Below are 18,410 nucleotides of genomic sequence, written 5' to 3'. Positions count from 1 at the left end.
CCACATTGAAGATCCACTGGACTACTGGGCAGCCAAACTGGATTTGTGGCCGCAATTAGCCGAGTTTGCCCTGGAAAAGCTGTCCTGCCCGGCCAGTAGTGTGGCATCAGAGCGGGTGTTTAGTGCGGCGGGGGCCATAGTTACCCCAGGGAGAACTCGCCTGTCCCCCCAAAATGTGGAGAGACTGACCTTTGTCAAGATGAATCAGGCGTGGATCCGCCAGGATTTCCACCCACCAATTCCAGATGCATCAGACTAGATCATGCACTTTGACAAAAGAGACTGGTTTCTTCTGGCTACCTGCCTCAGCCACTACTCTGATGCTGCCACACATCTAATGCCTTCTTTCTGCCGCCTTCATCAGCGGGTACTGGTAATGCCACCCACCGCCCCACTGTCACCGGGTCACTTTGTGGTCTCCTGATGCAGCTGCTGCTGCCATCTCCACACTACGTCACCTTGCCACTCTGTGGTATCCTGATGTAGCTGCTGCTGCCGCCTTATCCACACTATGTCACCTTGCCACTCTGTGATATCCTGATGCTGCTGCCATCTCCACACTATGTCACCTTTCCACTCTGTGGTATCCTGATGCTGATGCTGCCTTATCCACACTATGTCACCTTGCCACTCTGTGGTATCCTGATGATGCAGCTGCTGCCATCTCCACACTATGTCACCTTGCCACTGTATGGTATCCTGATGCTGCTGCCATCTTCACACTATGTCAACTTTCCACTCTGTCGTATCCTGATGCTGCTGCTGCCTTATCCACACTATGTCACTTTGCCACTGTATGGTATCCTGTTTTTTTTTTTGTCATTAGCAATACTGATGCATTATTGAGCAAATGCTGACCGAAGGTGTATGCTCCACAGACAGGATTCGTTTTTTGTGGGTTATTGTTCTGACGGATCAGAGAATGGGGAAAATGTAATCAGTGACATCAACACAAACTTACTGCTGACACCCTCTCTACTCTGTCAGGGGGGCTCTATGCACCTCGGAAATAGCTGTTTTTTAACGTAATTTGCCGTGAATAAATTCGGATCAAAGCAATTTTATTTTATTTTTTTTGCGAACCGCTCATCTCTAATAATTTTGTATGTTTCTTTTTCGGACTTTCACTAAATATTGTTTTTCTGATTCTTCCAGGGTTCCACAGTCTCCACCAAGGAAGATGAGGAGTTCGTTGTCACCCACATAGATAATAAACTCCTCATCCAACTGGTGGAGGCGCGTCCCACTTTATGGGACCACACCGACCGTAACGATGCTGACCATCAACAGACCCAGCGGCTCTGGAGGGAGATATGTTCAGAAATGTTCACCACCTGGAGGGATCTCACAGCGGCGGCTCAAAAGAAATGTGGTAAGTACAACAATTAGTATTTTATCTAAAGTAATAGTGTAGTAAACATAAACTGCATACAATTTTTTTTTTCCACAGTTCAAAAGGTTCTGATTCGGTGGTGGTCAATGCGGGACCGCTTCAAGAGGGATTACAACCGGGAGGTTCAGGCCCTGAGTGGATCTGCAGCAACCTCAAGGCCACCATACAGATATCATGCGGCCTTTGGGTTTCTGAGATGGACGCTGGCATTAAGAGGGTAACTTTTTTCTTTGGATTGGAAAAAGGGTTTGTTGTCCTCTCCCTCTGTCTGCTAGGGGCTGTCTGAGACAGAGGAGCGTTTGACCCCTCTGTTTCAGGCAGCCCCCTACAGTCGGAGGGACAACCGTCCTCTCCCTCTGTCTGCTAGGGGCTGTCTTCGACAGAGGAGCATTTGGCCCCTCTGTTTCGGACAGCCCCTACAGTAGGAGGCCAATCTCTCTTTCCCCCCCCCCCCCCACAGAACTGCCAGCAGCACTCCTCTTGAAGCGTACCCAGAACTGACCGCCACCCCCAGCCCTCCTGTCCATCATGGCCCTGCTCAGGACAATTTTGGTCCCCTACCGGGTCCCTCTATTGAACAGAAGCTCTCTAATTTCCGACAAAATGTAAGAGCCCTGTTGAATAGTCGGAAATCCAGTAGGAGTCATCATGAGGATTTTGGAAACCCTGTAGAGATCGTTTCTGAGGCTCTAGAAGGTTTTGCAGAGGAAATGAGGCAAATGAGGGATGACTTGGCACGTCGCCTGCAGGGGGCGGAGGCGGCGCGTTAACTCAGCCCTCACCATCATTTCGTGCTAACCACAATCCCAGGATGGACAAAATGATGCCATAGCAGGTGCATGATTTAAAAAATTTGGTTGAGAATGGGTCGTGGGAAATTTTGCACCGCCTCCCGTCCCAATCCTTAACCCCATCCCACACCTACGCCCCATCCTACTCCTACCCCTCATCCCACTTCTTTCACCCATCTCCTTTCCATCAACCATCCCGTTCTCGGCATCCGTCCCTTTCCTGAACACCATCCTATTCCCACCCCCTCGAACATGTGTTCACTCCTCCTTCTTTTTCATCTACTCCTTCTCCTCCTCACTATGTTGCTCCCACTTCTTTTCAAACTCCCTCTTCGACACATGCTCGGGAACATTCCAGTTCTGACCCATCCTCGATCCACACCCCACAAATCCGCCATGCATCTTTTCCTGCGGCCCGTCATTTTTATTCAGCTACTGAGGATAAGGGGGCTAGCGCTGCCGGCCCAAGAGAGTCGACCCCACAAAGGTCCACCTCCCCTGCAGAGTTTCAACAGCTATAATTTTTTGTTTCGTTTTGTTAATATTTATTTATTTAAAAAAAAAATGTTATTGAACTTTTGTTAAATAAATAAGATTAGTATACTTCAGTGTGTGTGTGTGTGTGTGTGTGTTTTCAGTTTCAGGTACAGGCTATCAGCAACCTTGGCCACTACAGCTGTTGTGAAACTAGAACTCCAAGCAGCACCCTACTTTGCGATTACTATAACGCCCATAGAATTAAAAATAGGTTTCTGGGAGTTTTATTTTCTGAATGGCTGTAGTGCCAAAGGTGGCTCAACCTTGAACATTACATGTTGCATGATCAATAACGGGCTTTCTTATAGCTCCTTATTGAATGTATTCCCTTTGATTGGCACATGAACAAGCAAATGCTTGTTCATCAGTCAATCTTGTGCCCTTTTACATGAGCCCTTGTGGGAGTCACGGTCTATGTGAATCAGTATCATCACAAATTCATTAACTACAGAGCGCTAAATTTAAATTTCACTCTTTAGTTAATGATTTACAGATGACATTCTCACATAACTAGAGTGATTAGCACAAGGGACATGCAAGGGACATGCTGCTGTTAAAGGTGTTGTCTGGGTTCAGAGTTGAAGCCGGACCTAGACAGAATTTCACCCGGGCAGCCGCCTGGATGTTAGCAACGGAGCATTTCAAGCTCCAATGCTCTCCCTTGCCCTGCGCAGGATCGGGCAGGGCAAGGGCTTACAATAACACACTGCTAGGTGGAGGATTCCGTCAAACAGTGTGTTCGGTGACGTCACCGACTCTGATGGGTGGCTTTATCACTGCCCTAGCTGTTTTACAGGCTAGGGCAGTGCTAAAGCCCACCCATCAGTGCTGGTGACGCCACCGGGCTCACTGATGGGTGCAAGCCTCCACCTGGCAGCGCAATGGAGAGCCCAGTACGTCACCAGATTTCCATAAAATGCCTTCGACCTGCGCGATTTAGCTCAGCTTAGTAGGGCAGTCTGGGTGAAAATATGGGAATGTCCGGGTTCAGCTCTGAACAAGCATTATTTCTCGTGACAAGGCAGATTGTGTGATGTTGTCAAACAACAAAAACACAATGGTGCCTTGCAATATTGAGGAAGAAGTGCCAATAGCTTAAAGGGGTTGTCTCAACAAAGACGATGGGGGCATATCGCTAGGATATGCCAACTTTGACTTATACAGTAGCTTATAGGTGCATATCCCAGCACATGTACACGCACCTATATCGAGAAAATGAAAGTGCTGGTGAGCGCACTACGCAGGCACACCCTCCAAAAATAGCCGAGCGCTGGATAGGCCATTTCCTCCAAAGAAGTGAATGGAGCAGTGGCCGGTCATGTGCAGTGCACTCCGATTCACTTCTATAAAGAAAGCGCTTGGTGGTGGCCGGACCGGAATCCTCCAGCAAACACCTTGTGTGATATAGGTGCAGGTCCCAGCGTTGGGATCCACACCTATAAGAGGGGAATATCCTAGCAATATGCACCCAATGTCTAAGATGAGACACCCCCTTTAATAACCATATGTGTGGCTACTACACTTCACGTTTATTTCACAAAAGCTAATGCCACCCATGAGGATCTGGACCGTGTGCATGTTCACAAGAGTGATGCTGCAACGTGAACTATGCCATGCACAAAATCCAGACATCATGGGTGGAATTAGCTTGTGTGAAAAAAATAAAATATATCACCAATGTAGCAGAAGCATTCTTGGGGCTGAGTAAAAGAAAAAGAAGACACAAGGTGTATACCAAAAAAACTTCAGAAACAAAGTAATCGGCGAAACTGTCCCTCATTTGGGCGACGGCAAGGGTTGAACGATATGCCTTTATGACCGATATGTTGCAGCCTGGTGAGTGTGCAATCAACCTCTTTCAGTTCCAGGTGCAATGGCTCCTCCATTAACAGATAGTTATGTAGAACTACACAAGCTTTGACTATATCGTCAATGGTTTCAACCTTAAGATTTATAGCTTTGGTGAGAATACGCCATTTAGCAACTAAAATGCCAAAGGTGCACTCCACCATTCGTCTAGCTCGTGTCAGTCTATAGTTAAACACTCGCTTTTCCAGGGTTCGAGTCACGGCCAGAGTACGGCTTGATGAGGTTCTCACACATTTGGAACGCCTCGTCCCCTACTACCACAAATGGCATTGGAGGTCCATCAATACCTGGCAAAGGTCTTGGAGGTGGCAATCCAAAGTCCTTTGAATACGGGAGGCGTACCATTGCTGAGTTTTTGAAAGCCATCAAGTAATTTGTCCGCCCAAAAGCTCCAATGTCAACGGCGACAAACCGAAAATCAGCATCCGCAATGGCCATCAAGATAATTGAGAAATATTTTTTGTAGTTGAACAATTCAGAGCCACTTCCGGAAGGTTTTACAATCCGTATGTGTTTCCCATCCACAGCTCCGACACAATTAGGGAATTGGCAGGTTTCTAGGAACTTGTCTGCAATCTGCTCTGTAGTTTGATGTGGGATGTAATCCTCACGCAATACCACCGACAAGGCATGACAAGTATCACAGACTATAATAGAGATCGTCGAAATTCCCATCCGATACTGGTAATGCAGCGATGACAGACATTCTCTCGTAGCAAGAAACCTATGAAAAAATATAAATAAATATTTAAAAAATCATATATACAGCTGTACCAAAAATAATTAGGACAATCCTTACCTTATTGTCAACATTAGCCGCTCTGCAGGAGAAATTGCCCATCTGAATCGGGTATCCTGTCTTTCGATGCGTGTTGAAATGTGCTGCAGTAGCTGGTCATAACTCTCGACAGTCATGCGCATATAGTTGAAAATATTTTCTGGATGAGCACGAAGCTCCAAATACACGACGGATAAAACGTCTCTAGTCATCTGTTTGGAAGTTATCAGGTGGACCCAATACCGGCTCCTTCTTCTTTCCTGGGCACGTCTTCTCCATCTCGCTTTCAGGATTAGAAACTTCAATCGCAGAAGTAAGTGTGCAGGCAACATGTTTCCAAAACACCAAGAGCCTAAATGGAGGTTTCCCTGTAATTACACTGTAAAAGTGGGTGTACACTTTGAGACACGCCTCCTCCTTAAAAACGGATCCGCTAAACGGAAGCCAAAACGGAAACGTGACGAATGGATCCGCTTTACAGACGGATCAGTTCGAATGGATCCATTTAAATGGTTTCCGTTTGCCTCCGTTATTTCATTTGCGTGACGGATCAGTTTCAAACAGATTCGTAAAGCGCTAGTGTGAAAGTAGCCTATAGAGTTAGTTGTTTTTTTTATATGACAGCACTGATTTTCATCTTCTCTCCTACAAGACTGTTGATTGGGGTTTGTTCATGTGTTCACTATGCCTCCTAAATGAAGGCATGCACCATTTCTGCAAGTAATGGTTCTTGAAAAGGGATGAAAAGTGGGGTTTTGAGAAGCTGGATTGTCTATCTGTCAAATTTTGAAAAGAGTTGGATGAAAAGTTTCTGTAATGTATTGGTTGTGTTGACACTGGTCACAGGAGGGCACTCACGCATAGGGTCAAGACAGACAGATGCATGGCAAGATCGCTGTATAAGAAAAGCTACTATATCAAAGGACAGCGACTGTTTCACAAATTGGTTCTACAGTAGCCTATGCAGTGACCACCTGGACCATAAGAAGCCATCTATTTGAAGCAGCCCTGTATTCATACACTCCACTAGCTCATTTTCCACGGACCTCTCATAATCACCAAGCGCACCTACACAGTTGCCGTGAGAGAGCCCATTACAGGCTTTAATGGCAAACAATAGTGTTCAGTGATATAAGCAGGTTCTGCGTTGGTACTAACGGTGGCCACATCAGATGTAATGGTGTGGGGAACCAATAGCTAGTCTGCCCATTCCCCTCTAGTATTCATGGAGGACCAGCCTTGAGCATGTCCAGGACATCATTTTCGAATACAGCTGATAAGATCTTCAGCTGAATCTTTGTGGGAATGGAGTTCATGAGGAGACATGAAGTACAGAGAGGACGGACATTAGCCACATCCCCACCTCCTCTCTGTACTTCATGTCTCCTCACAAACTACAGAGATTCAGCTGAAAATCTTATCAGCTGTTTTCAAGATCATAATAATATAAATGTAATATTTAAGTATTTTAATTTTCTTAATTCCTTAAGAACCCCTTTAATTACAAGGGAGATGGCGGGGGTTAGGGTTGGGGGAGAGTACACAGAGGAGATTGGAGTTTCAATAGAACTTCTTGCCGACCCCTTGGTGCTCAAAAGAGCTAATCTGCAGATATCTCGGGAACACTTTTCTGTACAAAGATAACTAAGGTATTGTTTTATATCAGCATGATTAACCCTACGAGGCAATATGCCTAGTTTAATGGGGTTCATTATCTTGACAGATACTCTTTAAACTATAACGCTGTCATAAATATAGTTATCCATCCCCTAAGAAAAGTGCCCACTTATACGTCCATCCTTATATGTTAGTGTCTACTCATCCTATATAATGCCCCCTTACTTTATAGTGCCCCTTCATCCTTTAAAGTGCCCCCCTTATTTTCTATATTGACATCCTCATTCTTAATAGTGCTCCCTCATCATATATAGTGCCTCGCCAAAAAATAATAGCTCTTACTCCATTACTCTGATCCCCCAATACGTAGTGTGCCTCAGGTGCAGGTGGTGTGATGCAGTGACATCATTGCGCCTCCTGATGTGTAACACTGACATCCTGATGCTGTAGATTTCCAGGCTGCCTACCATATGCTTTATGACTCCCTGCCATTACCTGTATCAGCATCCTGAAAACACAGATATAAAGTAGAACTTGGTTGCCACTGTCACTTCAGGGGATCCAGGTCAGAATCCTTTTTTCCCTCGAGTCGATGATCTTTCAACAACCAATTTGGGTGAACTGGCCAGATACTGCCCTGCTTTTGCATGATTGGTGCACCCCCACATCTTCCACCATTATACCTATGTACCTCAAGGAACTCCTGGGGCAGAAGGACTACCGGGACTGAAGGAGGCACAAGGCACCTGTGGACTCCTGTGTAGTTTATTGGGTGATCTGGTAGAAAAGGTGATCTGTTGAGTCACGTGACTATTAGATATAAGTCAACTATTTTAATTTATATCATCTCTCTACATATACACCTGGGTAACGTCCTCATATCAGTTACATAACAAAAATATTAGGGATTTCTGCCCTCTCATGTACCGGGAGGTTGCACACTAAATAAAAGTCTGTTTCTCTATTTCAGGAGTGTTGTGCACCCCTTTTCCATCTTCAGGGTGTGGTAGTTCCTTTGCACTGTCTTCTTGTTCGTTCTCTTTTCTCACAGGAAACCTTTTCTTTACCATAAATATAAAGCAGAGAAATAAGATGATGGCTGGGGCCCTTATCCCAGCGGTGAGACCCAGGTAGGTTTTCCTGTGGGGAAAATGGAGGCCAATTATTATGGAGTGTCAGATGATATAAGGAACCTTTCTCCTCCCATCATCCTACTTCATCCCCTCCATTTAATCCTATTGTATAATGGCACCTCACCTTATTCTATGTATGTTGCCCCACCTGCTTCCAGTTTGTACCCCTCTATTATGTAAAGACAGTGCCACTGATATTAAAACGTAACCTTTAATATAGATATTAAGAATCCCTCTCATGTGATCATAAAATAAGCGGTTGGGACTGACTTAAGGAAATTACAACTCTTCCTACTGTCTGCCCCTATACTGTACCCCCTGCCTAAAAACAGAATGGTCGCCCCAATAGCTCGTGTCTTATCATGCCATGGGGTAACCCTGAAACAGAGACAGGGCCATCACCAAGTAAGATTGTGCATAATCAATGGCCGTAAATGAAGACTAGGAGCACTATTATATACATATTCAATGGCCAAAATGATAAGTATAAAAATGTAAAACTATATAAATGAACACAGAAGTCACATTTCCCTGGGATGTACAACTACAGCTCCTCAGGAGACATATAAAGCATACACGATGGTATTCACATATCTACCAAAGATGACAGCATAGATGCCAAAACTGGCCAAAAACAAAATAAAAAAAATGCAACATCAAATATATCCAGGCACAAGGCACAATGTATAGACATAAGAAACAGGGCCCATGAGCACTAGTTACAAAGTGGTGATGGTAGCAAGTCAGTCCCACCCGCCTAATTATTTTATGATAACATGATAGGGGTTCTTAACGACTTCCAGACCGGGCCATTTATCCCCTTCCTGACCAGGCCTAATTTACAAAATCTGACATGTGTCACTTTATGTGGCAATAACTTTGGAACGCTTTTACTTATCCAAGCCATTTAGAAATAATTTTTTCATGACACATTGTACTTCATGTTAATGGTAAATTTGAGTCAATATGTTTTACCTTATTTATAAAAAAATTCCAAAAGTTAACGAAAATTTGAAAAAATTCACTGTTTTCTAAATTTGGATCTCTCTGCTTTTAACCACCTCAGCTCCCCTAGCTTAAACACCCTTAATGACCAGACCACTTTTTACAATTCTGCACTACACTACTTTCACGGTTTATTGCTCGGTCATACAACTTACCACCCAAATTAATTTTACCTCCTTTTCTTCTCACTAATAGAGCTTTTATTTGGTGGTATTTCATTGCTGCTGACATTTTTACTTTTTTTGTTATTAATTGAAATTTAACGGGTTTTTTTTGCAAAAAAATGAAATTTTTCACTTTCAGTTGTAAAATTCTTCAAATAAAACTACATTTCTATTTAATTTTTTCTCTAAATGTATTTTTCTACATGTCTTTGATAAAAAAAAAATGTTCGGGTAAAATGGTTTGGGTAAAAGTTATAGCGTTTATAAACTATGGTACAAAAATGTGAATTTCCACTTTTTGAAGCAGCTCTGACTTTCTGAGCACCTGTCATGTTTCCTGAGGTTCTACAATGCCCAGACAGTAGAAAAACCCCACAAATGACCCCATTTTGGAAAGTAGACACCCTAAGGTATTCGCTGATGGGCATAGTGAGTTCATAGAACTTTTTATTTTTTGTCACAAGTTAGCGGAAAATGATGATTTTTGAATTTTTTTTTTCCTTACAAAGTCTCATTTTCCGCTAACTTGTGACAAAAAATAAAAAATTCTAGGAACTTGCCATGCCCCTCACGGAATACCTTGGGGTGTCTTATTTCCAAAATGGGGTCACTTGTGGGGTAGTTATACTGCCCTGGCATTTTAGGGGCCCTAATGCGTGAGAAATAGTTTGAAAGCATAGGGCAGGGTGGTCAGGAGAGAAATAGCAGGTGTCACGCCTTATTCCACTCCTGCTACAGACACAACATTTTTTTCGGGACACAACATTTTTTTCGGGGTGGCAGTCAGTTTGAGGTACCAGCAACGACACTGGGGAAATGTCGCTCATGTACAGTGGAGTAACTACCAGGGAAGCAGCTGCTTCGGGACCCGGGCTGCCAAGGGGGCCCGGCGCCGTGTGTGACAGTTTATTTTCAAGTTCGATTCTTGTCTTACTGTTCAGGGCCCCTTCACAGCAGCAGCGGCGGCTGACCAGGCCCCCTCGCTAATGTGATCTAATCTTACTGTCTCCTAAAGTCTCCTGATGTGTCTGGGATTCGAATGTATCAGTGTATCAGAGGCAAAGCATTTACCCACACAGCCATAAAGGCTACATTGCAACTGATTAAAAAAATATGAGACTTCTACTGTTATAGCTGGCTAAGTGTACATCTATACACATGACAGCTGCCCCAACACACCCAGCACTACTATATCTCTATATGACAGCTGTCCCAGCACACTCAGCTCTGCTATATCTCTATATATGAGCAGCTGTCATGTGTATAGATGTACACTTAACCAGCTATAACAGTAGAAGTCTCATATTTTTTCAGTCAGCAGCAAGGCAGCTTTTATGGTCTTGTGGTTAAGTGCTTTGCCTATGATACAGAAGGTCGTAGGTTCGAATCCCAGCAGAAACTTTTTTGAAATACAAGCACTGACTCCATATATGGACATACAGGGCGGGACACAGGAAGAGGCTGCATCGCATCGCTGACATGGAGGTAAGTAGAAGTGTTTATTATTTTTTTTTAATACCCGACTGTTACTGCCATGGGGGGAGCGGGAGGCACTTGATACTGGCACATGGGGGGAGGGGGAGAGAGGCACCTGATACTGGCACATGGGGTGGGGGAGAGGGGTTGGCACCTGATACTGGAACCTGGGGGGGAGGGGGGGTTGGCACCTGATACTGGCACATGGGGGGAGAGAGGCACCTGATACTGGCACATGGGGGGGTTTGGCACTATGATACTGGCACATGGGGGGTGGGAAGGAGAGAGGCACTTGATACTGGCACATTGGGGGGGGGTGGCACTATGATACTGGGACATGTGGGGGGGAGGAGAGAGGCACCTGATACTGGCACATGATGGGGGGGCATCTATGGGGACACTTACTGGCACATTATTGGGGGCATTATGGGGGACACTAGGCCGGCAGCCTATCAGAGGCCGGACACTGAGGGGCATCTACTGGGGCACTATATATGGGGCACTAGCAGGAAGGGGGGAGAGGAGCACTATGGGGGAATTTACTGGGGGCACTATATAGGGGTATTTTATACTGGCACATTATGGGGACATTAGCTCAACTGGGGGTATTACAAGGGGGTATTTTTGCACTGTCACATTATAAGGAGAATTATTACTACTGGGGGGGCATTATAGTGGGCTTTATTACTCCCCCATGGTATGACCCACTAGTAGCAGCACCAGCCTCTCCCTGCTCTGCTATCCCTCTGCCCCTTCTCCAAATCCTTATTATGAAATCTTTCTATCTTTCTCATTAGGATAAAACACATCAGCTCCGCCGAGCCCCCCAGCCAAAGTGTTGAAGTGGTGTCCGAGATCTCCAAGGGCCAAGTAACTGAGTTTTCATATGAAATATGTTTATGTTATACACATATAGCATACACTGTGCCACACAATATACAGGGAGTGCAGAATTATTAGGCAAATGAGTATTTTTACCACATCATCCTCTTTATGCATGTTGTCTTACTCCAAGCTATATAGGCTCGAAAGCTTACTACCAATTAAGCATATTAAGTGATGTGCATCTCTGTAATGAGAAGGGGTGTAGTCTGATGACATCAACACCCTATATTAGGTGTGCATAATTATTAGGCAACTTCCTTTCCTTTGGCAAAATGGGTCAAAAGAAGGACTTGACAGGCTCAGAAAAGTCAAAAATAGTGAGATATCTTGCAGAGGGATGCAACACTCTTAAAATTGCAAAGCTTCTGAAGCGTGATCATCGAACAATCAAGCGTTTCATTCAAAATAGTCAACATGGTCGCAAGAAGCGTGTGGAAAAACCAAGGCGCAAAATAACTGCCCATGAACTGAGAAAAGTCAAGCGTGCAGCTGCCAAGATGCCACTTGCCACCAGTTTGGCCATATTTCAGAGCTGCAACATCACTGGAGTGCCCAAAAGCACAAGGTGTGCAATACTCAGAGACATGGCCAAGGTAAGAAAGGCTGAAAGACGACCACCACTGAACAAGACACACAAGCTGAAACGTCAAGACTGGGCCAAGAAATATCTCAAGACTGATTTTTCTAAGGTTTTATGGACTGATGAAATGAGAGTGAGTCTTGATGGGCCCGTGGCTGGATTGGTAAAGGGCAGAGAGCTCCAGTCCGACTCAGACGCCAGCAAGGTGGAGGTGGAGTACTGGTTTGGGCTGGTATCATCAAAGATGAGCTTGTGGGGCCTTTTCGGGTTGAGGATGGAGTCAAGCTCAACTCCCAGTCCTACTGCCAGTTTCTGGAAGACACCTTCTTCAAGCAGTGGTACAGGAAGAAGTCTGTATCCTTCAAGAAAAACATGATTTTCATGCAGGACAATGCTCCATCACACGCGTCCAAGTACTCCACAGCATGGCTGGCAAGAAAGGGTATAAAAGAAGAAAATCTAATGACATGGCCTCCTTGTTCACCTGATCTGAACCCCATTGAGAACCTGTGGTCCATCATCAAATGTGAGATTTACAAGGAGGGAAAACAGTACACCTCTCTGAACAGTGTCTGGAAGGCTGTGGTTGCTGCTGCACGCAATGTTGATGGTGAACAGATCAAAACACTGACAGAATCCATGGATGGCAGGCTTTTGAGTGTCCTTGCAAAGAAAGGTGGCTATATTGGTCACTGATTTGTTTTTGTTTTGTTTTTGAATGTCAGAAATGTATATTTGTGAATGTTGAGATGTTATATTGCTTTCACTGGTAAAAATAAATAATTGAAATGGGTAAATATTTGTTTTTTGTTAAGTTGCCTAATAATTATGCACAGTAATAGTTACCTGCACACACAGATATCCCCCTAAAATAGCTAAAACTAAAAACAAACTAAAAACTACTTCCAAAAATATTCAGCTTTGATATTAATGAGTTTTTTGGGTTCATTGAGAACATGGTTGTTGTTCAATAATAAAATTAATCCTCAAAAATACAACTTGCCTAATAATTCTGCACTCCCTGTACAGTATACCGCTACACTGTGCCCCACAATATACAGTATACCGCTACACTGTGCCAAAGGAGTGGGGTTTACACAGGAGGAGGCTGGTGCGAAGCGCGCTGGAGGGGCCCTTACAAATATTTGCTGTGGGGCCTAGTCACTTCTAGTTACGCCCCTGTTCATGTATGGCTCACTACACTTCCTGAAATTTGAGGAAGGATCCTGTTCTCCCAGCCTTACTGTAGAGAACAAAACTATTATATACAGCCAATTGAATCAAATATACAGACACCTTCTTATACCAGCGTCTGGTCCTGCGGGAAAGTAGATAAGGAGCCAACATCTGGTCATTGAAGTCCACCCCTCCCATGAGCAAATTATTGTCGTGGACACAGAGGGGCTTTTCAATGACACTGGTTGCTCGTTCAATTTGGATTGTCGTGTCTGCGTGAATGGAGGAGAGCATGTAAACGTCACGCTTGTCTCTCCATTTCACTGCGAGCAGTTCTTGGTTACACAAGGCAGCCCTCTCCCCCCTTGCAAGACGGGTGGTAACGAGCCGTTGGGGGAAGCCCCGGCGACTAGGTTGCGCGGTGCCACAGCAGCCAATCTGTTCTAGGAACAAATGCCTGAAGAGGGGCACACTTGTGTAGAAATTGTCCACATAAAGATGGTACCCCTTGCCAAATAAGGGTGACACCAAGTCCCAGACTGTCTTCCCACTGCTCCCCAGGTAGTCAGGGCAACCGACCGGCTCCAGGGTCTGATCTATACCCTCATAGATCTGAAATTTGTGGGTATAGCCTGTGGCCCTTTCACAGAGCTTATACAATTTAACCCCATACCGGGCGCACTTGCTTGGGATGTATTGTTTGAAGCCAAGGCGCCCGGTAAAATGTATAAGGGACTCGTCTATGCAGATGTTTTGCTCAGGGGTATACAAATCTGCAAATTTGGTGTTTTGAGTTGGTCTATGAGGGGCCGAATTTTGTGGAGCCGGTCAAAAGCTGGGTGGCCTCTGGGACGAGAGGTGCTGTTTTCGCTAAAGTGCAGGAAATGCAGGATGGTCTCAAATCGTGTCCTGGACATGGCAGCAGAGAACATGGGCATGTGATGAATTGGGTTCGTGGACCAATATGACCGCAATTCATGCTTTTTGGTTAAGCCCATGTTGAGGAGAAGGCCCAGAAAAATTTTAAATTCTGAAACTTGGACGGGTTTCCACCAGAAAGACTGGGCATAAGAGCTTCCCGGGTTGGCGGCTATAAATTCAGTGGCATATCGGTTTGTTTCTGCTACAACTAAGTCCAAGAGCTCCGCAGTCAAGAACAGCACAAAAAACCCCAGTGCCGAACCGATCTGAGCTGTCTCAACCCGAACTCCAGACTGGGCGGTGAAAGGGGGAACTACTGGTGTGCGGCTGAAGTTGGGGGCTGCCAATCAGGGTTTGCCAGCACCTCAGGGACTCTAGGGGCTCTACGGGCCTGTCTGTGCGGTGGCTGCGATGGGGGAACTAATGCACGTGCCACCATACCAGCTTCAACTGCCCTTCTGGTGCTCGCCACTTTACCATGTTGTACGGCAGTGCTGGTACTAGGTCCAGGATGGGCTGCGCTGCTGGTGTATGCCTGGTGGTATCAGGGACCTCAACCTCCTCGTCCAAACTTTGGGTCAGACTGCCACTGCTTTCTACAGGTTCATATTCTGACCCGCTGGATTCGTCAGATGAGGGTTCCCATTCATCATCCGACTGGGTCAGAATCCTGTAGGCCTCTTCAGAAGAATACCCCTTGTTTGCCATTTGGTCAACTAAATTTAGGGGGTATTCCCTGAGACTACCCAAGAGACTACCCAAGAAAAAAAGCAAGCCTGTCTTACAAATGGGAGGCTAGCGAAGTACCGGAGGCCGCTGCGATTGATAAAAAATATCAATATGTAAAGTGATTGTGCAGTGATCAAAAAAAATTTTTTTTTTTGTTACTGCGGCGGGGTGGGCGTGGGTGAATGCACGTGTGGGCGACCGATCAGGCCTGATCAGGCAAACACTGCATTTTGGGTGGAGGGCGAACTAAGGTGACACTAATACTATTATAGATCTGAATGTGATCAGTTCTGATCACTTACAGATACTATAAAAGTACAAGTGCTGATTAGCGATACGCTAATCAGCGAATCAGTGACTGCGGTGCGGTGGGCTGGGCGCTAAACGATCGCTAACTACCTAACCAAGGGGCCTAAACTATCCTAAAACCTAACAGTCAATACCAGTGGGAAAAAAAAGTGACAGTTTACACTGATCACTTTTTTCCCTTTCACTAGGTGATTGACAGGGGTGATCAAGGGGTTAATTGGGGTGATGGAGGGTGATCTGGGGGCTAAGTGTAGTGTTGGGTGTACTCACTGTGATGTGTGCTCCTCTGCTGGGACCAACCGACGAAAAGGACCAGCAGAGGAGCACAGAAGCCATTTAACACATTATATTTATAAATATAATGTGTTAACTGGCTTCTGTTTCGTTTTTTTTGAAAATCATCAGCCTGCCAGCGACGATCATTGGCTGGCAGGCTGATGACGAACTTGTCTTTTAACTTTTGCCGGCCCGCGATGCGCATGCGCGGGCCGGCTTTGCCCGAAATCTCGCGTCTCGCGAGAGGACGCACCAGCGCGTCCACCCAGAATAACAGGGCGTCTGCAAAGACGCAATCCTGCGTACGGCGGTCCTGTAGTGGTTAAGACAGATTGTGATGCCTCATAAAGTATTTATTAATTATCATTCTCCATATATCTACTTAATGTTGGCATCATTTTGGTAATGTCATTTTATTTTTTTAGGACGCTAGAAGATTTAGAATTTTAGAAGCAATTTTTTTAATTTTTAAGAAAATTTTAAAAGTCAACTTTTTTAAGGACCATTTCAGTTCTGAAGTCACTTTGTGGGACTTACATAATAGAACCAACCGATAAATGAACCCATTTTAGAAATGACACCCCTGAAACTATTCAAAACTGGTTTTAGAAATGTTAACCCTTTAGATATTCCACAGGAATTAAAGCAAAATTGAGGTAAAATTTCAAAATGTCACTTTTTTTTGCAGATTTTCCATTTTAATAAATTTTTTCCTGGAACACATCAAGGGTTAACAACAAAACAAACCTCAATATTTATTACCTTGATTCTGCAGTTTGCAGAAACACCCCATATATGGTCGTATACCGCTGTTTAGGCACACGACAGGGCACAGAATGCAAGGAGCGCCATATGGTTTTTGGAGGGCAAATTTTGTTGGAATGGTCTTTGGGCACCATGTTGCATTTGAAGAGGCCCTGAGGTAACCCCACAGTGAAAACCCCCAAAAAGTGATCACATTTTGTAAACTACACCACCCAAGGCATTTTTAAGGGGTGTAGCAAACACTTCACTCAACAGCTGTTTCATATAATTTTTAATACTTGGGTGTGAAAATGAAAAATTTATTTAATAATTTTTTACTCCGAAATGGTGCTAATAGGCCCAAACTTTCTTTTTCACAAAAGATAACAGGAGAATATCCCCCCCACTCAATTTGCTACCACTTTCTCCTGAATACAGTTACACCCCAATTGTGGTCGTAAACTGTTATTTGGGGGTACGCTAGGGCTCAGAAGGGAAGGAGAGGCATCTGGATTTTCTAATATGGAATTTTCTGTCATGGATTTTAAGACCAATAACTTTTTTTTATTTTTTGTTGAATGAGCTGTGTGATGGCTTATTTTGTGCGAGACAAGCTGTAGTTTTTATTGGCACAATTTTGGGGTACATTTGGCTTTCTGGTTGCTTTTTATCTCATTTTTGGGAGGTGAAGATTTTTTTTTTACACCATTCACTTGATGGGGTAGATCATGTGATATGTTTATAGAGCTGGTCATTACGGACGCAACGATACCAAATATGTCTATTTTTTTTCTTTACGTTTTACACAATAAAAACATTTTTTAGAAAAATAATATGTTTTTGTGTTGCCATTTTCTTAGAGCCATATTTTTTCATTTTTCTGGCTATAGTCTTGTGTGAGGGCTTGTTTTTTGCGGGACGAGGCAATGTTTTTATTGCTACCATTTTGGGGTACATACTTGTAGTGTACGGGGACTGTAATGCCCGTCACTACAAAAGTGTCACTTGGTGTGCTGTCGTCCCCCCTTATTTATGGGGAAGTTGGTATATGTCATCTTTATAAATTGTCATGTAATGTAATGCTATGTATTTCCCTGTTACTGTGACACTTGCATGTACAGGCCTGCTAGGGGTGTCATTCCAGCTTCTAGTCACTAGAGGGAGCTAGAGAGCCCCAGTTTATATAAGGCCCAGTCAGGGAAGTGAAGGAGAGTCTAGTCTAAGTGTCTGTCTAAAGCTGCAGCCTGTAGTCTGAAGCTGGAGCTTAGACTATGTCAGAGACAAGTCCAGGCCTGAAGCCTGCGGACCAGGAGAGGGTATTGCAGTCCCTGTAACCGGGTTCCGAATCCAAGGAGAAGGTTCCCCTCCTGAATATATATATATGCAGAAGCAGGAAGACCACTGTTCAGAAACTTCTAGAGTCTGAGGAAAGAGGGAGAGAGACAGAGGCAAAGCTCAGAGAAGCAAGAGGTACTCAAGATAACAGAGGAGGTACTTTATAAAGCTAAAACCAAGGATATACGCCAGAGTTAAGGTATTGGGCCTTGGAGAAGATTTGCTATGTTCCAGGATCAGTCAGAGATAGAGTGCAAGCTCCTGTACTGCAAGTCCTGTGTGTTTAACACTCTGTAGTCACCTTGCTCAATCTGTATTGCCTGCATCAACAGTATTGAAAAATCGACTGTATGCAAAGGAACTGCGCTTCCGTGAATGTCTCTATATTTAAAACTACTAAAGTTGGAGTTCTGTTTTAACATCACGGTGTTCCTCATTTATTCCTGCTATCAGCAAACGGCGTGCCACCGTTTAATTGGCACTGGCGTCACGAACATTTTTCTACCATCACCTGCCTATGCAGAGAGTCAGCCGTCTCAGGTTAGTGTCTATTGCACTACTACACCCAGAAACACTATTAAACACAACTTGAGTACGCTGCACCTCTCTTTTGGCGTCACGAACAGGATGCGCACGCTTTCTAGTGCAAGAAGCGTGAACTTTGTGCCTTATACAGTTGCCCTGTGACCAAA

General features: G+C 44.5%; 2 protein-coding genes across 2 annotated transcripts in view; both read right to left on the bottom strand.

Moving 5' to 3' along the window:
• Positions 1-4,758: 4,758 nt before the first annotated feature.
• Positions 4,759-5,707, bottom strand: LOC121000861 (protein ALP1-like). The gene is made up of 2 exons (XM_040431637.1): positions 5,390-5,707; positions 4,759-5,314 (listed from the first exon to the last, which is right to left on the bottom strand). Exons 1-2 carry the CDS (start codon positions 5,698-5,700, stop codon positions 4,759-4,761), a joined length of 867 nt encoding a protein of 288 aa, XP_040287571.1. The 5' UTR covers positions 5,701-5,707.
• Positions 5,708-7,734: 2,027 nt separating this feature from the next.
• The window catches only part of LOC121003602 (solute carrier organic anion transporter family member 1C1-like), a 216,530-nt gene continuing 205,854 nt past the window's right edge, over positions 7,735-18,410 (bottom strand). Inside the window, exon 15 of the mRNA XM_040435465.1 lies at positions 7,735-8,125. Within this exon, the coding sequence (XP_040291399.1) occupies positions 7,927-8,125 (199 nt within the window). The 3' untranslated portion in view covers positions 7,735-7,926. The remainder of the gene's footprint in view (positions 8,126-18,410) is intronic.

The sequence above is a fragment of the Bufo bufo genome, chromosome 1, assembly GCF_905171765.1.
Source record: "Bufo bufo chromosome 1, aBufBuf1.1, whole genome shotgun sequence".
In the NCBI taxonomy this organism is placed as follows: domain Eukaryota; kingdom Metazoa; phylum Chordata; class Amphibia; order Anura; family Bufonidae; genus Bufo; species Bufo bufo.
The sequence above is the reverse complement of the archived record's forward strand: the minus strand, read 5'-3'. Positions and strand labels throughout refer to the sequence as shown.